Source organism: Symphalangus syndactylus, chromosome 8 (assembly GCF_028878055.3).
Source record: "Symphalangus syndactylus isolate Jambi chromosome 8, NHGRI_mSymSyn1-v2.1_pri, whole genome shotgun sequence".
Taxonomy (NCBI): domain Eukaryota; kingdom Metazoa; phylum Chordata; class Mammalia; order Primates; family Hylobatidae; genus Symphalangus; species Symphalangus syndactylus.
The window spans coordinates 25,341,173-25,363,128 of NC_072430.2; the positions used below are offsets into that span (position 1 = coordinate 25,341,173).

Sequence of the window (21,956 nt, forward strand, 5' to 3'; positions counted from 1 at the left end):
CTCCTTTCCCTCAAAAAATTAAAAAATTACCCAGGCATGGTGGTGCACACCTGTAGTCCCAGCTATTTGGGAGGCTGAGGTGGGAGGATTGCTTAAGCTGAAGAGTTTGAAGCTGGAGTGAGCTACGATCATGCCACTGCACTCTAGCCTGGGTGACAGAGCCAGGACCCCACATCAATAAATAAATAAATAAATTAAAGTGACTCCTCGGTCAGCACAGTGGCTCACACCTATAATGCCAGCACTTTGGGAGGCCGATGCAGGTGGATCACTTGAGGTCAGGAGTTCGAGACCAGCCTGGCCAACATGGTGAAACCTTGTCTCTACTAAAATACAAACAAAAATTAGCCAGGCATGGTGGCGTGTGACTATAATCCCAGCTACTCAGGAGGCTGAGGCAGGAGAATCACTTGAACTTGAGAGGCGGAGTTTGTAGTGAGCCAAAATCGTGCTACTGCACTCCAGCCTGGGCAACAGAGTAAGACTCCTTCTCAATTTAAAAAAAAAAAAAAAAAAGAAGTGTCTCCTCATGTGTTCAAGTTTTATCATTAGATATCAGCAAAGGCTTTTGCACACAGATTATACAGATTTTATTATTAGTCTATAAAAATGTAAGAAAGTCTTTCTTACATCCCAACAGAAATTTGAAGGTCAGAATCTTCCTATAATAAAATAATCTCAAACTGTTGCATTTAATTAATATCCAACATTTATATCCAACACATTCAGTATATTGAAGCTTGTCTCTCATGACCAATTTTCAAAACCTTTTTCCTGTTGCTTCTTGCTGCTGTCAGGCTTCTGGGAACGCTCCTTAAACCCAGCTGCCACTAATGAGGAATAAAACATAAACATGTGACCCATTATAACTGTGCTGAAAGACTAATGGCTTCTGGTAGCTTCTGAAAGACAGTTCATAGACAAGGGCATCCTCCATTAACATATGCTAATTCATGTGTGATTTCTTTTCTCTTTATGCCTTTTTTGTGCATTGTTCAAAATGTATGTTCCTGTTTCTTGTCCTCATTCTACAATCTTTTATTTTATTTGCATATAATTTTTGTCTCTTTATTTGCCTCACATTCCTGAACTATCAAACTTTGAAATTTTTTAGTTTTTTCTATCTTATATCTTAAGATATCTTAAGTCTACATATTAGCTAAGTGATATTTTATTTATTTATGTAGGTTGACTATGTGAAAGGAAAATTGTGGTATAATGAAAGATGTTTTGCTAACAGAGAGCACTTTGAAGGTAAATTTTGGTTAAAGATATACTGTATTAAGAGACTTTTACATATATGTGTAACTGAATGCAAGCTCAGCCTTCGGAATGGTCTTTTAAGACCATTCCAAACTTTAGGCTGGGGAGAAGGGTTTAAAAAGGGGAACTTGGGGTGGGAGGCATTCAGGAGTGATACTGGGTGCAAGGTCTGTGTGTCCTGTCCCAGTGGCTATCTTGAGTCATGCTCCACCTGAAACATAGGCTGGTGTCATCTTCACGATGGCCAGGTTGTAGACTAACCTCCTTGAGGTAATCTCTGGGATTTCACAGCTGAGTCTCCATGTCTGATTTGTCTCAAAATTAGCCCCTGGAACTTCTAAGCAATCCCATAATTAGATAAGCCAGCAGTGCAAGGGAGTGTCGGGTGGGAAGGGAGGGAAACCAAGAATTTCAAAGTATGTTTTCAAGGCTAAAAGCAAGAAAAGAAAAAACAGTTTCAAAAATGCATTTTTAACCTAAGCCACTCAGTTGCAACTTTCCATTGTGAAATTCCGTTCCATTTCTATGGAAAATGGGTGGCATAGTTGATCTGGCTACTTCCTGCTGAGAAGGGCCATAGTTAGGAGGTACCAGAATGGAATTTGTCCACCTGGAGTTGGAAATATTCTCGAGTTCCTAGACTTGCAGTAGGAATTTGCAGGAGCATTATGATGCAGGGACATAGGAGTTTCTGAAAACATCTTTCCTGCATCCTTGTGCAGAGTATACAACAGCAATAAAATCCACAGCAGCTGAAGAGGACAATGAGCAAAATACCAATTGTGCTATATATGAAAGTCTTCCATGCACTAAGGGGCTGACTAAACCAATCCGTTATTGGGAGAAGGTATCTATAGCAGAATATGAGTATCCAATGCATGCACAGGTTAGGTTATATTATAAGAATAATCTAGTATATATAGACAACAGTCTTAATGCACTAGTGCCGCTTTAGGCTGCAGTCAGGATATCTACAGCCATATAGTTTTGTAAGGCCACTTGCCTACTCTGGAAGTTTCTTCAGTAAGAAGAGGGATGGCATGGTGGGTGTTATTAAAGGCAGCAGCCATATGCTTAGCCAGGGCCTCTACTTGCAATTCTACACCATGGTCACTGCCTGGGGGAAAAAGATGGCTAGTGGGTAAAACCACCAGGATGCCCATTTTTGACAGTGGTGTTGGTATTTGTGCTTTCCCAGTTGGCAGGCAGAGTCTAGATGGAACAGGATTCATCCTGGTAGGTAAGGGTGCTCCCAGATGCATCTGCCAGTCCAATCAAAGGGTAGGAAGGGCCAACTGTGAGTGCCCCAGGCCCATAGCCAGCCCCAGGGGGAAGAGTTGGCTCCATGTGAGAAGGAGCTGTTTTGCTACCCCAGCCATATAATTGCTAGTCAGTTGAAGAGTTTGATTACATTGCTGGGGAGGTAACCATCCCATGTTACAGGTGTTAGCTTGAGGTGTGCTGCAGTTGTGGTGTTCAGTACACAGTGGTGCTTGACCTATTACCTGTATTTGTACCTCTGTCAGCCATCTGACACCATTGTGTACAGCATATGCCAAGGTGGAGATGACATTGATCTGCTTGCAACTTAGTTGAAAAACATGTTTCCTGATTTCCTGGCAAGTAGGAAATTCATGAGGCTTATGATGAGATGAGTTATGGCCATGAAAGGGAAATGGGTGAATTTGCCCCATACCAGGTATAGAAATGACTCCAAGTACTTAGGTTGGTGGCTTGCATGCACCATGGCAAGCCTGCAGTGAAAGAAAGGGCAATTCCCCACAGACCCAGCAGTCTGTTCTATTCTGGAGGGAAGCCACCATTCAGCAAAAAGGTTAGTTTCAGCAGAGATAAATAATGTATTCATGACTACAAAACTTGTTAAGAAGTTCATGTTAAGAAAAGGATAGTACTTATCTGTGTGATGTTTTTTCTTTAATACAGCTTTAGGTATTTTCTTGGCACACATGAACAGGCAGGCTGCTTGTCTGAGGTATCAGGTTGAGGATGAGCCTTCACCTGAGTGTGATGTATCCAGGTTTAATTCCAGCCAATTTGACAGATGAATGCATGGTCAGCAGTGCATCATAAGTCCCAACCATTTTTGACTAGCTGCCGGTCAGGTCCTTGTTTTTTTCCAAGACTTTTTAGCAGTACCTTAACTCTTGGTGGAAAGGGTGAAGCGGCTCGCCTCTAGGGTATGAGGACCTGGAAGCAGAAAACTGATGCATGGTTAGTAATGTCTGCCCTACTGGTGTATGTATTGTTTAATTCTTAATTCTTTTATTAGGTCTAAAGGTGGGACTCCCAAGGAGGGTCTCCCATAAACAATCTCAAAAGAGTTCAACCTGCTCCCACTTTGGGGTGTTACCTTGACTCAGAGTAAGGCAATGGGAAAAATTCATCCAAAGTCAAATTACTTTCTTGACATATTTTGGCAATGTGATTTTTTTAGAGTGTGGTTTATCTCTTTAGTTTTTCCTGTCATTGTGGTCTTTAAGATGACAATCTACAAGTTGCAGGAAGGGGTGAGTCACAATTTGCCCTGACATTCCTGTAACCATCACAGTCTTTTCTGAATCAGAGGATAGGCAGATGTTAACTATAGAATATGTAGCCCCCCATATCAATAAGAAAGTAAGTTTGTTCTCCATTGTCCATTATACTCAGGGGTCCTGTGGGGACATGATGAAAGGTTGGCTAAACATACCAATTGAACAAGTTATAAGAGGACCTATGAATATTTATGAAAGTGGTCCTGACACATGCATATTGAACGAACACGCATGTAACATATGACTCCGTTTATCTTGGGGGGAGACTTAATCCTTGTCTGGCATCGGCTTAGGTCCTGTTTATAATTTGATAGCTTACTGCCATAAAAAACCTGTTCTGTCAGTCTTATGATAATTAATAGTGGTCAGTTGTAGTGTCTAAATCATAAAATGGAGGGAATATAATGAGGCATGCCTGACTTTCCATCCCATCATGGCTGGGAATTAAGTTTTTAAGGGTTTTTCTTGTGGTTCCCTTGGCTAAGGGGGAGGGTTTGTTCAGTTGGTAGGGGACTCAGTATTTTATTTTTTGGTTTATATTTCCTCTTTTTTGGTAAAGATATGCCAGAGGCAGTATCAATGGCCAAGTTTTACTTTGTCCCATACTAATGCTGGGGTGGTGTGACTACCTGTCCCAGGTCCATCATGCCCTCCAGTGGGACACCTATGGCCAAGGAACTTAGAGTCAAAAGACTTAGAGCCAATTAAACATTTCAGGCCAGATTAGAATGGAGGAGGGCAGGCACTCATTAACCCTTAACCAAAGCCAAAAACAAAGTTATAAGATTGACTTATGTACATAATTTATGCATTGGGCTACTATAATCTTAGCTTGTAGCAATTAGTTATACAAAACACAAGCATTTTGTTTAGCTGTTTAGGCATCTGTGTGTCTGTCCTTGATTTGGAGGTTCTGAACTAAGTTTATGCCTCAAAACCAGCCCTTATAATATCACATGACCACCACTTCTGCAATAGTCCCTGGGCCTAGAAAGATTGGATGGTTTCAATTTTGGAGGTAAAGTAAAACATAATTGGCAACATTTCAAACAAAATGGTCATAAGCCTTGCCTCATTCTGAGAATGACAGGAAAGGAAGCTCACAGGTAGCTACACATTTAAATTATTTAGAATTAAGGCACAGAATAAATTATATTAATTCAGATGGGGCAAAATTAGTAAATGAATCTTAATGTTTTTTAATACAAGCTTGTACTGTGTCCTATTAAGGCAGTATACTTTGATTGTCACCTTTGTCTGGGTCTAAAGATGAGGCTGTGGTTGACTTGAGATTGGTATCAGATACTGGCAGAGTCAGCATGTTCTTTAGATGAGATATGCCCATCTAGGAGTCAAAGCCCTGTAACTTAACAGCACATGGATTAGTTAATAGCACCTGTTAAGGACCTTTTCAAGAGGCTGGAGATGGTGATACTGGAGTCTATGACCTGACTGGAAGCCATAAAAAGATTTACAGACTTGCATTGATTAATTTTTATAGCTTTGATGAGCCCAAGAAATAAGTCAGAGATTTAGTTTAGGATTTGATTTTGAGGACATTTGTGAAAGATGTTAAAAGACTCAAAACATTTGGTCAAAATAGAATGATAGGTCATTGTAAAACAATAGTTATTCATCTAACCAAAGTGATAATCAAAAGACTTTAAGGGCAACATAGAAGGTTATGTGGCTGTAAAAGCCTTCACCCTTTTAAATCTCAGGTTTTTTAAGCTATCAAAAATCTAATAAAGATAACATAGAAATTATCTTGATAAGATGTAAAATCTTACATCTGACATAGGCCATCCATGAATATGGCATATGACATAGGCCATCTATGGCATGCTTAGACTTTCTATCTTGTCCTATATTATCTCTTTCCTAAACAACCATTTTACTTTAGGACAGAAATTTACCATATAAGATATTTTCTCATACAAAATTATTTTAATAAGAACACAACTTATAGAATTATATATTAACTAGTATTTTTATTTTTAATAACTTTAAACTTTAGTGAAAGCTTAGGAAGCAAGAAATCCTGAACTGTTTATCAGATGTTAACATTTTATAGATGAAATAATTCTACAAGGTTTATAAACATGTTTTCCCACATCATAACCCTTTTTTAGTTGGAAATGACCCAGACATCCAAATGAGCATCCAAAATAATTTTAAGATTTTAAATTTCATAAAAAGTTTACCCGCAAGCATTTACCCCATTTACATGTATTTGATTTTTTTCATTTTTAATCATTTATCCAGATTACTTTTGAAAACTGAGATATTAGACAGCACTAGTCATCATTTAAAGTTATTTTCCTGTTAACAATTTTTAAAGCTTGTAAACATCAGGGGTTCACCTAAGAACCTTAAAGTTAAACACATGGGCATTTTGCTGACAACTTAGAAGATTCAGCTGTTTTTATTGAACCACCAATATTAAATTAGTCTTATTTATCAAAAAAAATCATACAAACAAAGATCATTCTGCTTTTGGCTGGGTTTATAGCCTTATAACTTTTATGCCAAATCCAGACAGCTTAATATATCTAGCAGAGGCAAATACAAAACATAGCTAATCAGTAAACTCAGACAAAAATGTATGCTGACACTTCTGAAGACATTTCTATGTTAATTTTATTTTTTTTTTTTTTTTTTTTTTTTTTTTTTTTTTTTTGAGACGGAGTCTTTCTCTGTCCCCCAGGCTGGAGTGCAGTGGCGCGATCTCGGCTCACTGCAAGCTCCGCCTCCCGGGTTCACACCATTCTCCTGCCTCAGCCTCCCGAGTAGCTGGGACTACAGGCGCCCGCCAACACGCCCGGCTAATTTTTTGTATTTTTAGTAGAGACGGGGTTTCACCGTGTTAGCCAGGATGGTCTCGATCTCCTGACCTCGTGATCCGCCCGCCTCGGCCTCCCAAAGTGCTGGGATTACAGGCTTGAGCCACCGCGCCCGGCAATGTTAATTTTATTAATCATATTTAAAACCAGTTTTATTTATCAAAGATGCATGTGAACTTGAAGAGCTTTTGGATTTCATTTATGAGTACTCATTTACTCATAAGCCAGCTTGGTAGCATGCCAGATGTGACACATCACATAATACATCAACATCACATAAACATATCTAAACATGTATATGCACACACACAAATATCCAATAGCTTTTACCTTAGAATTCTAGCCACAAGATAGCAATATAATCTCATCATTTTATAAAAGATAGCTGGATCTGAATTATTTTCGTGACAAAATTGGAATCTGTTCACATGGCTGAACTTTGTTTGCCTTAGTAGGTAATCCAAGAAAGGCAATGGACCAATATTTGGGTAAAGCAGTCTCTATGGCAGTTCAGTTTTGTTTTTTATTTTTATTTTTATTTTACTTTAAGTTCCAGGATACAAGTGCAGAACGTGTAGGCTTGTTACAAAGGTATGTATGTGCCGTGGTGGTTTGCTGCATCTATCAACCATCATCTAGGTTTTAAGCCCCACATGCATTAGCTATTTGTCCTAATGCTCTCTCTCCCCTTGCCCCCCACCCGCCAACTGGCCCTGGTGTGTGTTGTTCCCTTCCCTGTGTCCATGTGTTCTCATTGTTCAGCTCCCACTTATGAGGAAGAATATGTGGTGTTTGGTTTTCTTCTGTTCCTGTGTTAGTTTGCTGAGGATTATGACTTCCAGCTTCATTCATGTCCCTGCAAAGGACATGATCTCCTTCCTTTTTAGGGCTGCATAGTATTCCATGGTGTACATGTACTCATTTTCTTTATCCTGTCTATCATTGATGGGTATTTGGGTTGGTTGCATGTCTTTGCTATTGTAACTAGTGCTGCAATAAAGTAGCAAGTAGATAAGGGCCCAAATGCACATATGCCTTTATAGTAGAATGATTTATTTCTCTTTGAGTATATACCCAGTAATGGGATTGCCGGGTCAAATGGCATTTCTGGTTCTAGATCCTTGAGAAATTGCCACACTGTCTCCACAATAGCTGAACTAATTTACATTCCCACCAACAGTGTAAAAGCATTCCTATTTCTCCACAGCCTTGCCAGCATCTATTGTTTCTTGGCTTTTTAATAATCGCCATTCTGACAGGTGTAAGATGGTATCTCATTGTGGTTTTAATTTGCATTTCTTTAACAATTAGTGATGTTGCACTTTTTTTTTTTTTTTTTTTTTTAGAGACGGAGTCTCGCTCTGTCACCCAGGCTGGAGTGCACTGGCACACTCTTGGCTTACTGCAAGCTCCGCCTCCTGGGTTTGCACCATTCTCCTGTCTCAGCCTCCCAGGAGCTGTGACTGCAGGCGCCTGCCACCATGCCCAGCTAATTTTTGTATTTTTTTTAGTAGAGACGGGGTTTCACCGCATTAGCCAGGATGGTCTTGATCTCCTGACCTTGTGATCCGCCCACCTCAGCCTCCCAAAGTGCTGGGATTACAGGCGAGAGCCACCGCGCCCAGCCTGTACTTTTTTTTCTTATGTTTGTTGACCGCATAAATGTCTTATTTTGAGAAGTGTCTGTTCATATCCTTTGCCCACTTTTTGATGGGGTTGTTTGTTTTTTTTTCTTGTAAATTTGTTTAAGTTCCTTGTAGATTCTGGATATTAGCCCTTTGTCAGATGGGTAGATTACAAAAATATTCTCTCATTCTGTAGGTTGCCTGCTCCCTCTAACGATAGTTTCTTTTGCTGTACAGAAGCTCTTTAGTTTAATTAGATCCTGTTTGTCAATTTTGGCTTTTGTTACAATTGCTTTTGGTGTTTTCATCATGAAGTCTTTGCCCATGCCTATGTCCTGAATGGTATTGCCTAGGTTTTCTTCTAGGATTTTTATGGCTTTGGGTTTTACATTTAAGTCTTTAATCCATCTTGAGTTAATTTTTCTATAAGGTGTGAGGAAGGGATTCAGTTTCAGTTTTCTGCATATGGCTAGCCAGTTTTCCCAGCACCATTTATTAAATAGGGAGTTCTTTCCCCATTGCTTATTTTTCTCAGGTTTTTGGAAGATGAGATGGTTGTAGATGTGTGGCGTTATTTCTGAGGTCTCTGTTATGTTCCATTGGTCTAGATGTCTGTTTTCTTACCAGTACCATGCTGTATTGGTTACTGTAGACTTGTAGTATAGTTTGAAGTCAGGTAGCATGATGCCTCCAGCTTTGTTCTTTTTGCTTAGGATTGTCTTGGCTATATGGGCTCTTTTTTGGTTCCATACCATTGACATTCCTTACAGAATTAGAAAAAACTACTTTAAATTTCATGTGGCAGTTTAGTTTTTAAAAGTCTCTTTTATCCTTTTTTTTCCTTCCATTCCAAGTGAGTTTCCAATGTTTACATTTCAGTTAGAACATAAATAATGAGTCTTAGCACCATGGCTTAGTAAAAGCAGATTCAAAGCAGATTCAAGGCAGGCAAAAAAAAAAAAAAAAAAAAAAAAAAAAAAGAAGATAGACAGCTTTAGAACTCTGATTAACTTTATAGTTGCAAATTAACCATGTGAGCTCTGATTTTTTTTTTTTTACTATAACTTGCCCATCAGTTTAAAATGTGCACAGAAATGACCATAATATGTAACCAGCTGGAGTCCTAAAGAGGATGACAAAATCAGGGGCCTCTAGTGAGCAGAGGAGCAGCCTATATTGATGCTTTGCTTTTGCCTCTGTGTCAATAATTCCCTGCAACTAGATTGCCAGGAGTTGGGTGAATTCTCCTTACTTTATACAACCAGTGATGATGGTACCAATAGGCATGCCTGTGTAAATTTTGCCACACAGTTAGGAGAGCCAAAGATGTCAAAGAATTAATTTCCCCAACAGGCTAATGACTGGCAATGACCAGTATAGCCTTTTTTTTAGCACATCAACCTTAGTCTAAGTCCAGGTCCTGCTGCAATCCCAGTAAGCAGTAATGGAAGGGCAACAAATGAGATGGCAAAACAAGTGGACAGAAAGGGCAAAAGAATTGGAGTTGGAACTGTTTAAACATTTATCCCAGGTATTTCCGACAAATAGCATTGAAAACCATAAGTGGGATACAGGCCCATTTAGACAACCCATAGAAGAATTCACATGCTTCTTTCCCCCATAAGATTTGGCACAGCTCTGAGAAGTACTTTGGGGTCCGAGAAAGAGCAACCCAGCCAAGAGCCAGGGTGACAGAAGTTGTTCTACTTCAGGGTTGGATCCCTAGATTGAGTGGGGGGCTTATACAGGCTGCCTTAAAGGGTAGAGAAAGAAGGAAAGAAAGTTGCAAGTAGATAAGGGCCCAAATGTAGATCACATACGTACACAGTTACAGATTCAGATGGTGCACTCCCAGCCTGATTCCCCATCAAGGGGACTAGATAAAAGTCCTGAAACCTTGTCTCAACTTCAGATGGCCCCATGAGCAGCTAGGTCAAAACAGAACAAAGCTCAAGTGGTACCACAGATAAAGATGGTGTACCTGCCCAGACAATGTCACAAGCAGCTACATCCAAATGGAGCAGAGCTCAAGTGTTACCACAGAAGAGACAGAGGAGACCTGGGTGCATTCCAGTTGACTTATCCAGTTCTGAAGTCTGTCAACTTCTTCACATGTCACTTTCCCTGCATCAGCAAAGTGTAGTAGGCAGCTAACACCATGACAAGGAGAGAAGGGAAATTTCCTGAGACTAAGGTATCTCAGCAGCTGCCAGGAAAATGCCCACAGCCCCAGCTGCAGGGTCAGCTAGCCAGCAGCAGCTAGTATTCATGAGCAACTCTTGTCCCATCCAGTAGCATGAATAGGAAAGCCCTGGCACACAGCTGTGGCCAATTGCCCCACTCGTTGCAAACCAGATTGACAGACTAGACCACTCAAAATGCAGACTCCCTAAATGGACTACCAAATTTGTAATGAATGCAAGCTTGGCTGCTTGCCACATATAAAGCCAAATGAACAAGGATGAGATGCAGTGAAAGGAAAGTGACTTTTATTCCAAAAGCCAGCAGTAGGGAGAGTGGCCAGGCTCACACCTTTAAAAGACCATTCCAAACTTTAGGCTGGGGAGAGGAGTTTAGAAGGGGGATCTTGGGGTGGGAGGCATGCAGGAATGATGCTGGGTGTAAGGTCTGTATGTCTTGTCCCAGTGGCTATCTTTAATCATGGTCCACCTGAAGCATAGGCTGGTGTCATCTTCATGATGGCCAGGTTGTAGACTAACCTCCTTGAGGTAATCTCTGGAATTTTACAACTGAGTCTCCATGTCTTATTTGTCTCAAAATTAGCCCCTGGAACTTCTAAGCAGGAACATAATTAGATAAGCTAGCAGTGCAGGGAGTGTCGAGTGGGAGGGGAGGGAAACAAAGTTCCAAAGTATGTTTTCAAGGCAAAAATCAAGAAAGGAATAAAAAAAGTTTTAAAATTCATTTTGAATCTATGCTACTCAGTTACAACTAGATTCAATAAAATGACATAAAATAAAACTAGAACAAAATATAAAGATAAGTTTGCTTTATATAAGTTAATGGCCTAAAACAAAAAAATTCTAACTTAAATCTGAGACAATAGGTACATTTGAATTAGGGATAAGAAAACTAGATTTGAGTGTACATTACTTGATGATACATAACTCTTATTATTTTCATTTACCATAAGGTTTACTTGCAAAAATAATTTCTTTGATTTTCATGAAGACTATTAAGACTAACCCTTCCAGTTTTAGAAATACAGATGTGCTCATAATTCCTGTACCCTTGTATTTATTTTATAGTTGATTATGTTACAGTCACCTTTGAGAGAAACAGAACGCTAAGTGAGGTATGATACTGAATATTTTATAAGTTAAGAAATTTTGTTGTGCATGACTTCATGGATTGTGATTAATCTAAAAAATGGCAATTCTACAGACTGAAAGGCTTCACAATCACTCTTTGCTCCCAGTGGTGTTTCTACTTGGGTTTATTAGTACTTACCTAATTATGTTAATCAGGACCTAAGCAATGATTCTAGAAAAACAATTCGTACCAGAAAGACATGCATTGCAATGTTTTCTGGGCTCATATCCCTCAGAAGAGATGCACAGACATTAAGGATTTTTTTTTTTTTGAGACAGAGTCTCGCTCTGTCTCCAGGCTGGAGTGCAGCGGCATGATCTTGGCTCACTGCAACCTCTGCCTCCCAGGTTCAAGCGATTCTCCTGCCTCAGCATCCCAAGTAGCTGGGACTACAGGCATGCTCCACCACATCCAGCTAATTTTTGTATTTTTAGTAGACATGGGGTTTCACCGTGTTGGCCAGGATGGTCTTGATCTCTTGACCTCATGACCCACCCCCCCCTTGGCCTCCCAAAGTGCTAGGGTTACAGGCATCAGCCACCAAACCCAGCCACATTAAGGATTTTTTAAAAAAACAATTGTGATCAGTCAGAGCAACATGATGGTTGTTAATTTATTTTTCTACTGTTACTAAAACACTAGGAATTCAGTCTAGGTCCTGCTGCTTGCTGTATAGACTGCCAATCACTGAGTCAACAAGTATTGCCAGGGAAGAAGGCTTTAATCGGGTGCTGCAGCCAAGGAGAATGGTAGATAAAAATCTCAAACCTGTCTCTCTGAGTAAACTTGGGGGATTTACACCAAAAGGAAGGTAGGAAAACAGGAATTAGAGATGGGTAAGGAAGCAATCATGATGGATGAGGGGTCTGACTTCTCATTATCTGGATGTGGTGATCTGTTGAGTTTCAGTTCCTTGCCTAAGGGTCAAGTTTCTTGCCCAAGGGTCAATTTCCTAAAGAAGGAATTCAGATAAGACAAATGTAGGTTTTAAGACCAGGGAGTTTAAAGACCAGTGGGTTTTAAGACCAGGGAGGGAGGGTTAATTTCTGTTTGTTCAAAAAACTGTAAATATTACTTCTGTGAACAATTGGGCTAGTTTCACTAAGAGAATTAGAACTTATATTTCAAAAACAGCATTAATTTTTCCCTCCTTTTTTTATAGTCAAGCTCTTGTTTTTATAGTCAGGAACCGTTTCTTGAATGGGTACCCTGCTTACCTCACATTTTTAAAGGAATAAAAATTCTTCCAACTGTGCTAACATTTCTTGTTGACCAAGAGCATGGTACTGGAGTTTACCTCTTCTATAACAAGGTAGGTCTTATATCCCAGAGGGAATTTATCTTGACATGACAACAATAAAAATTTACCTTAGCAAAAGTTATTTTCAAGTTCTTGTTATGTCTGGCAATAGAACCTATAAAATTGGCTACAGCAAAATTATTTAAGATCAATAATATAGCTTGACACTTTAGAGATTTCTCACCTGATTGTCATTCATTTTGATGAAAATGGAAAACATGATGCTGTATGCACAGTGATTCTCCCTTGCTAATTCTCTAAAGAATATAAGCTGGGATTTTTCTATATAAATTTAAGATTCCATAAAATGGTTAAACAGAAAAAAAATGGAAGTAATTGCCACAGATCTATATTTTTTTCTTCCAAACATCCTTAACCCTACCTGTGAATTAGAATTCTTCTTAAAGCCATTAAAAAACACATAAACTGACAGTTGTGATGGCTCATGCCTGTAATCCCAGCAACTCAGGAGGCTGAGGCAGGAGGCTTGAGGCCAGGATTTCAAGACCACAGTGAGGCACTACTGCACTCTGGCACACCAGGCAAGCTGACAGAGCAAAACCCAGTCTAAGAAAACAAACAAACAAACAAATAAAACCGTAAGTTCGGCCCCTATTGTCAAGATTGTAGGGAAGGAAAAAACTCTTTCCTCCACCTTCTTATGTTCAATGACTGGAGCCTTGCAAATTAAACCAAAAAAAAAAAAAAAGATTAATAGGAGAAAATAGTTTATCTACATGTGCACACATGGGAAACTCAGTGATTAGGTTAAAATGTGGAGGTTAGGTACCATCTTAATAGGTGAAGGGGAGAGGGAGAAAATCATTTATGGAAAAACAAATTGCTTTTTTTAAAAAAAAAAAAGATAAATGGGTTTTCAGGACAGCAAACAGGAGAGACGATTTTTTTTTGTTTGTTGGTTTTTTGGGTTTTTTTTGAGATGGGGTCTTGCTCTGCTGCCCAGGCTGGAGTGCAATGGTGCAAGATCGGCTCACTGCAACCTCGGCTCGCTGCAACCTCTGCCTCCCAGGCTCGAGCGATTCTCCTGCCATAGCCTCCCAAGTAGCTGGGATTACAGGTGCCTGCCACCACACCTGGCCAATTTTTGTACTTTTTAGTAGAGATGGGGTTTTGTCATATTGGCCAGGCTGGTCTTGAACTCCTGACCTCAAGTGATCCACCCACATTGGCTTCCGAAAGTGCTGGAATTGCAGGCATGAGCCACAGCGCCTGGCCAGCAGATATGAATGTTTTTGATAATGTTTGTAAATCCAGGTATGAGTGGTCTTTCCTTCTCATTCAGGGCTATGAAACTCCTCTGGAGAAGGGATTTGGGACAGGTTTTATTTACATTCTTCCTTCTAGGAGTAATCTGCCCCAAAGAGGAATTTCTGTCAGCCTCATTTCCCAGCAGTTCCTGCTTTTAGTCAGACACAAAAGGCTCCAAAGTTTTTTCTCTGCATCTGTTGAATCTCAACAGTCTTCAGCTTAAAATTATCTTTATATAAAAGTGGCATTTTTTTGTTTTGAGACAGGGTCCCTGTCACCCAGGCTGGAGTGCAGTGGAGCGATCTTGGGTCACTGCAACCTCTGCCTCCCGGGTTCAAGAGATTCTCCCACCTCAGCCTCCCAAATTACAGGTGTGTGCCACCATGCCGGCTAATTTTTGTATTTTTAGTAGAGACAGGGTTTTGCCATGTTGTCTGTCCAGGCTGGGCTCGAACTCCTGGCCTCAACTGATCCACCCAGTTCGGCCTCCCAAAGTGCTGGGATTACAGGCATAAGCCACTGCACCTGGCCAAAAGTGGCATATTTTGTGGTTTCATATCTCTTTTTTTTTTTCTTTTCAGATGGTCTCACTCTGTCACTCAGGCTGGAGGGCAGTGGTGTGATTATAGCTCACCACAGACTCTAGCTCCTGGCTCAAGCCATCCTCTGCCTCGGCCTGATTAGTAGCTGGGACTACAGGTGCATGCCACCATGCCTGGCTAATTTTTAATTTTTTTTTAGTGCAGTTGGGTCTCACTTTGTTGACCAGGCTGTTCTCAAATGCCTAGGCTCAAGCAGTCCTCTCACATAGGCCTCCCAAGGTGCTGAGATTACAAACCACGTTTATATAAAGATAATTTTAAGCTGAAGACTGCGCCCAGCTTGAGGTGTCATCTTCTGATCCCCTTTAAAATAACGGTTGAATAGAACTGGGGTGTGGCTTAGGCATCCACACTTTTGGCATGATAGTCATAAGCATGGGCTTTGGAGTCTGTCTGACAAGTTCAGCAGTGATTCTATAATAAACCTCTCTTTGCTGTTAATTATAGAACTTTCAACAAATTTTTTAATCTCCTAAACTTCATTTTCAACAACTATAAGATGGGAGTGTAGCAGGGGCCAGAGTGGTGAAGTAAAGAGATAACAATTACTGCTAATCCTTCTAGTTCTATGTTGTGTTAGTGAGTGTATCTCTCTCTTAATCAAAATACTAGTAACAGGAAATTCTAAAAATTGTAACACAGACTAATAATAATGGCAACATTCTTATGACTTGCTCATTCTTTGTTTACCTAGGTCAGGAAAACTGCCATTGCCTCTGTGAGCACCCTGAGAAATAATGAACCAAATCCACAATCAAAATTTCCAATTTTTCGGTTTCCTTCATCATTCTCTTCTCCCGTTGGAATGGTATTTCATCCCCGAAGCCACTTTTTGTATGCTTATGGCGATCAGGTGCGTACACATGGAACTTCAGTCTGTGTTAGAGTTAAATCATCCACCTACTGTATGCTACATGGCTGTACATTAAGAACAGAGCTTCTCTGATGACCTAGAGATGGCAGTGGGAGGGAAGACAATATTTATTGACTATTTATTATATACTAAGCTTGGTGTCTATTATCAGTTTTTACCTTTTAGGTAGTTCATTGGCTGATGAAAATGAGCCAAGGGTACATCAGAGTTATCTTGAATCTTGCCAATTACTATACATGTCTTTCCAGCTCTGAATTACTTAGATTTTGCCACTAACCCCATCAAAAGTGTATTTCTAACTGGTGTTTCCAGCATTTAATGTTGCCTTTTTCTGTTTGACTTTGTCTGAGCTTGACTTTCTGGCTCTGTTGTTCTTTTAAGTTCCTCCTAGTAGCATTTTCCACCCTCTGGCTGCTCCTTCAGTCATTTCTGTATCAGTACCCTGAAAGCTTGTTAAAGGAGTAGTTATACCATCCATGGAGCATCTGACAGTTTAAAAAAGTAAGGGCCACAGATTATGAAACATTAAGCAAACTTTGGAACTAAGAAAGTACTGCAATGACTTCCAAAGAAGGAACTAATTCAGTTTCTCAAATATCTATATTATGTGCAAAATTTAGAGATTTTAAAGATGATATCCTGTTTCTAGGTCTTTTTAAAACTCTCTTCCATATTTTAGTTTTTCACACTAAATGTTTATGTATTAGTCCATTCTCACACTGCTATAAAGAACTGTCCGAGACTGGGTAATTTATAAAGAAAAGAGGTTTAATTGACTCACAGTTCTGCATGGCTGGGAAGGCCTCGGAAAACTTACAATCATTGTGTCTGGAATTGGTTCCTTCCGGTGGGTTCTTGGTCTCGCTGACTTCAAGAATGAAGCTGTGGACCCTCATGGTGAGTGTTACAGCTCTTAAAGATGGTGTGTCCAGAGTTTGTCCCTTTAGATGTTCAGACGTGTCCAGAGTTTCTTCCTTCCGGTGGGTGTGTGGTCTCGCTGACTTCAGGAGTGAAGCCGCAGACCTTCGCAGTGAGTGTTACAGCTCTTAAAGGTGGCACGTCCAGAGTTGTTTGTTCCTCCCGGTGGGTTCGTGGTCTCACTGATTTCAGGAATGAAGCCGCAGACCCTCACAGTGAGTGTTACAGCTCATAAAGATAGTGTGGACCACGAGTGAACAGCAGCAAGATTTATCGTGAAGAGCGAAACAACAAAGCTTCCACAGCATGGAAGGGGACCCAAGTGGGTTGCTGCTGCTGGCTCAGGTGGCCAGCTTTTATTCCCTTATTTGGCCCCACCCACATCCTGCTGATTGGTCCATTTTACAGAGCACTGATTGGTCCATTTTACAGAGTGCTGATTGGTCCATTTTACAGAGTGCTGATTGGTGCATTTACAATCCTTTAGCTAGACACAGAATGCTGATTGGTGCGTTTACAAACCTTTAGCTAGACACAGAGCACTGATTGGTGTGTTTACAATCCTCTAGCTAGACAGAAAAGTTCTCCAAGTCCCCACTCGACCCAGGAAGTCCAGCTGGCTTCACCTCTCAATCTCCCCTCTAAACAGGACACCCCAACTGCTGTTGGGAATTGGCTGATGACAGCTCTAGCTACTTTCTGCTGGATAGGGGTGAAGAAGGGGCCCTGCAGTTGTAGTGTCCTCCAGAGGGGAACTCTTTAGGCCAGTGAAAGGGCCAGTGGGTCGGTCCAGGTGTCCTCGGTAGAAGTTGTTAGTTGAGCTCATTTGGGGTTCCATTTGTAAGACCATCTATAGCTTGATGGCCTTGATTCTAGAGGAAACAAATTTGACAAGGAGATTAAAAATACAGGGCCCGAAGGCGAGTAATAGCAAGATGGCTGTCACAGGACCTAGAAAGGGGAGAAGTCACGTTGCCCAACTCCAGAAGTTGGTATAAGAGTTTGAAGGCCGGGCGCGGTGGCTCACGCTTGTAATCCCAGCACTTTGGGAGGCCGAGGCGGGCGGATCACAAGGTCAGGAGATCGAGACCACGGTGAAACCCTGTCTCTACTAAAAATACAAAAAAATTAGCCGGGCGTGGTGGCGGGCGCCTGTAGTCCCAGCTACTCGGAGAGGCTGAGGCAGGAGAATGGCGTGAACCTGGGAGGCGGAGCTTGCAGTGAGCGGAGATTGCGCCACTGCACTCCAGCCTGGGCGACAGAGTGAGACTCCGTCTCAAAAAAAAAAAAAAAAAAAAAAAAAAAAAAAAAAAAAAGAGTTTGAAAGGTGTTGTCTGGTTTCAGAAGCCTTTTCCTGTAAACGCCGGGCAGCATCTCTTACTATCCCTGACTGGTTAGTGTAAAAACAACACTCTTTCCCTGAGAAGGTGCAGAGTCCTCCTTTCTCAGCAGTGAGGAGGTCTAGGCCTTGGCGGTTTTGGAGAGTCACTGCTGCCAAAGAGTCTATTTGGGATTGTAGAGTAAAGATAGATTTGATTATTTCTTGCAGACTGTCTGAGAGGCAGATATAGGTTGAAGTTCCACATAAGAAGAATATGCCTTGGCTGGGTAGACAGAACTTTACCCTGGCTTTTAAAGGAATAGGATATGCTGTTTTTTCTTGACTACTTCTATCTCTCTCTTTCCTGCTGTCTTTGACTTCGTCTCTCTCTTTCTCTTTCTTTCTCTTTGACTTTCTGTCGCTTTATCTCTTTCCTTTCTGCTGGTATTTCCCTGCCTCTGCCAGACACTTATGCTGCTGTTCTCCCCTCTCCTTCCCCTTTTTGATGGCTTTGGCAGTGTAAGACTGCCACCTCCTTGGGTTTTTGCACTGCGTGCAATAACTCCATAATTTCCTTGTGGTATTTAATGGGGATTCCCCCAGAGGTTAGGAACTCCCTTTCTTTCCATATTGTAGCATGGGCATGTAGGATTAGATAAGCATACTTGCTATCTGTATATGCATTTATACTTTTTCCCTTTCCCAATTCTAAGGCTCAGGTAAGTGCCACTAGTTCTGCTAACTGGGCACTGGCCCCTGGGGGAAGAGACTTACTTTCAAGTACGGTTACATCACTAACTATGGCATAACCTGCCCTTCGTATCCCATTTTCCACAAATGAACTTCCATCGGTATATAGGTTAAGGTCAGGATTAGCTAAGGGTACTTCTAAGAGATCATCTCGGTGGTATAAGTCTGGACTATAATTTGTTGGCAGTCATGCGCGATTGGTTCCCCACCCTCTGGGAGAAAAGTGGCAGGGTTGAGGGCCACACACATACATATTTGAAGCACCAGTCCCTCAAGGAGTAGCGCCTGGTATCTAAGTAGGCGGTTTTCTGATAGCCATAAACTTCCTTTGGCACCCAGTATGTCATTTACATCATGAGTAGTCCAGACAGTAAGATCCTTTCCTTGTATTATTTTGATAGCCTCTGACACTAAGACGGCCACCGCCACAACTACCCTTAAATAGTGAAGCCAGCCTTTTGCTACTACATCAATTTCCTTACTTAGGTATGCCACTGGTTGTGGGGTTGTCCCACGAGTCTGAGTAAGGACTCCAAGAGCTATCCCGGCTCTCTCTGTGATGTATAAAGAGAAGTTTTGTCCTGTGGGAAGGCTTAAAGCTGGAGCTTGTACTAGGGCCTGCTTTAAGGTTTTGAAGGCTGTTTCTGCCTCTGGTTCCCATTCTACTAGATGAGTATTTTCCCTCTGGGTCTCCTTGATTAGAGTATAGAGGGGCCTGGCTATCTCACTGTATCCAGGGATTCATAGTTGGCAAAAGCCGGTGATTCCAAGGAACCCCCACAGCTGTTTTAATGTCTTAGGGCAAGGATAAGCCAGTACAGGCTGTATTCTTTCCTTGCTGAGGGCCCTGGTTCCTCTGGCTAAGATTAGGTCTAGATATTTGACCTGCTGTAGGCAAAGCTGGGCCTTTGACTTAGATGCCTTGTACCCTTGATTAGCTAGAAAGTTCAAGAGATCTAGAGTAGCCTGCTGAGAGAAGAGTGGCAGAGTGAAGGGGCAACAGCCTCTTATAAAACCATTAGATCTCGTGAGAACTGTCAGGAGAACAGCATGGGGAAACTGCCCCCATGATCCAATCACCTCCACCTGGTTCCTTCCTCAACACCTGGGGATTATGGGGATTATAATTCAAGATGAGATCTGGGTAGGGACACAAAGCCTAACGATATCCGTTTTGGGGTTTTTTGGGGGATTTTTGTTAGTTTTTGAGATGGAGTCTTGTTCTGTTGCCCAGGCTGGAGTGCAGTGGCACCATTTCAGTTCACTGCGACCACCACCTCCCAGGTTCAAGTGATTCTTCCTCCTCAGCCTCCCAAGTAGCTGGGATTACAGGCACCTGCCACCACACGCAGCTAATTTTTGTATTTTTAGTAAAGAGGGGGTTTCACCATGTTAGCCAGGCTGGTCTCGATCTCCTGACCTCACGTGATCTGGCTGCTTTGGCCTCCCAAAGTGTTGGGATTACAGGCATGAGCCACCACACCCAGCCAATATCAGTTTAAAACCTCTAATTTCTTCTTTGACCCATGAATGTTTGTTCCCCTTATAAGAGCAACGCAATTTGCATTTGGTGGTGTGCAGGTTTCTCCACATATATAACAGGCGATCATCTAAATAGAGTTCTTGGGCATGCATTTCCCCCAGTTTCCATCTTGCGTTTTTTTCTCTGTATTTCTCCAACTGTGTAGAATCCTATGACTTTATTTACTCATTTTCTGTCATTTTTTGAAAAAGTGGTTGCTTCATTGTCTTTTGTTCTAGAATTCCTAGGCCCCATGGATTGGAAACTAACAGTGGTGTAAGGAGTTATTATACTTGAACTTAATGGTTTAAAAGTGTGTAGATCAAAAATTTTGCCAGTATTTTATACATCTCAAAAATTCAGGCTGGGTGCAGTGGCTCACACCTGTAATCCCAGCACTTTGGGATGCCGAGGTGGGTGGATCACCTGGGCTCAGGAGTTCGAGACCAGCCTGGGCAACAGGGCAAAACCCTGTCTCCACCAAAAAATACAAAAATATTATCCAAGTGTGGTGGCACGTGCCTGTGGTCCCAGCTACTCAGGAGGCTGAGGTGGGAGGATTCCTTGAGCCTGGGAGGTAGAGGTTGCAGTTAGCCAAGATTGTGCCATTGCACTCCAACCTGGGTGACAGAGTGAGACCTGATCTCACACACACACACAAAATCCATTTATGTGTGTTTTGATCATGGGCAATAAATAGTCAGAATTAAAGATAAAGGGTTTATACAGTGTCCTCTGAAATGAAGCTAAGAAACAGAACTAACAGTTGAATAAAAATTTAGAAAGGCCAAGGAATTGTAACAACTTTTGTGGAAACAGATGAACAATAGCTAAAACTGATGTAAATCTAATAGAGCTTACAAAATGGTCCAGTTGGATGTGAGGGTTGTACAGCAACCAAGATGTCCTTCACTAGGAAAATGGACAAATAAACTTGGTATATCCAGATGATGGATTATTATTCAGTGCTAAGCAGAAATGAGTTATCAAGCCATGTAAAAGACATGGAAGACTGTAATCCCAGCACTTTGGGAGGCCGAGATGGGTGGATCACCTGAGGTCAGGAGTTTGAGACCAGCCTGGCTAACATGGTGAAACCCTGTCTCTACTAAACATACAAAAATTAGCTGAGTGTGGTGGCAGGAGCCTGTAATCCCAGCTACTCAGGAGGCTGAGACAGGAGAATCAATTGAACTGGGGAGGCAGAGGTTGCAGTGAGCCGAGATTGCACCACTGCACTCCAGCCTGGGTAATAGAGTGAGACTCTGTCTCAAAAAAGAAAAAAAAAAAAAATACATGGAAGAAGCTTAAATGCATATTACTAAGGGAAAGAAACTAATCTGAAAAGGCTACAAACTTTATGATTCCAATATATGACATTCTAGAAAAGGCAAAACTGTGGAGACAGCAAGAAGATCTGTGGTTGCCAGGGATTAGAGGGCAGAGAGGTTGAAAAGGCCGAGAACAGAGGACTTTTAGGGCAGTGAAACTCTTCTGTCTGATACTATAATGGTGGATACATGCCATTATACATTTGTCTAAGTCCATAGGATGTACAAGACTAAGAATGGTCCCTAATATAAACTATGGACTCTGAGTGATAATGATGTATCAGTGTAGGTTCATCAGTTATTGGGAAGTGCTAGTAATGGGGGAGACTATGCATGTGCGGGGGAACTCTTTCACTACAATGTAAATATACGTAACACTACTGAACTGTATGCTTAATAATGGATAGCATGATAAAGTTTATGATATGTGTTTTTTACCTCAATAAAAAA

The 21,956-nt window shown here is 41.3% G+C and overlaps 1 protein-coding gene across 1 annotated transcript in view; it reads left to right on the forward strand.

Moving 5' to 3' along the window:
- The window catches only part of CATSPERB (cation channel sperm associated auxiliary subunit beta), a 209,974-nt gene that overhangs the window by 105,598 nt on the left and 82,420 nt on the right, over nucleotides 1–21,956 (forward strand). The window contains exons 12-15 of the mRNA XM_055288401.2: nucleotides 1,188–1,254; nucleotides 11,556–11,602; nucleotides 12,782–12,931; nucleotides 15,485–15,643. Of these exons, the coding sequence (XP_055144376.1) occupies nucleotides 1,188–1,254; nucleotides 11,556–11,602; nucleotides 12,782–12,931; nucleotides 15,485–15,643 (423 nt within the window). The remainder of the gene's footprint in view (nucleotides 1–1,187; nucleotides 1,255–11,555; nucleotides 11,603–12,781; nucleotides 12,932–15,484; nucleotides 15,644–21,956) is intronic.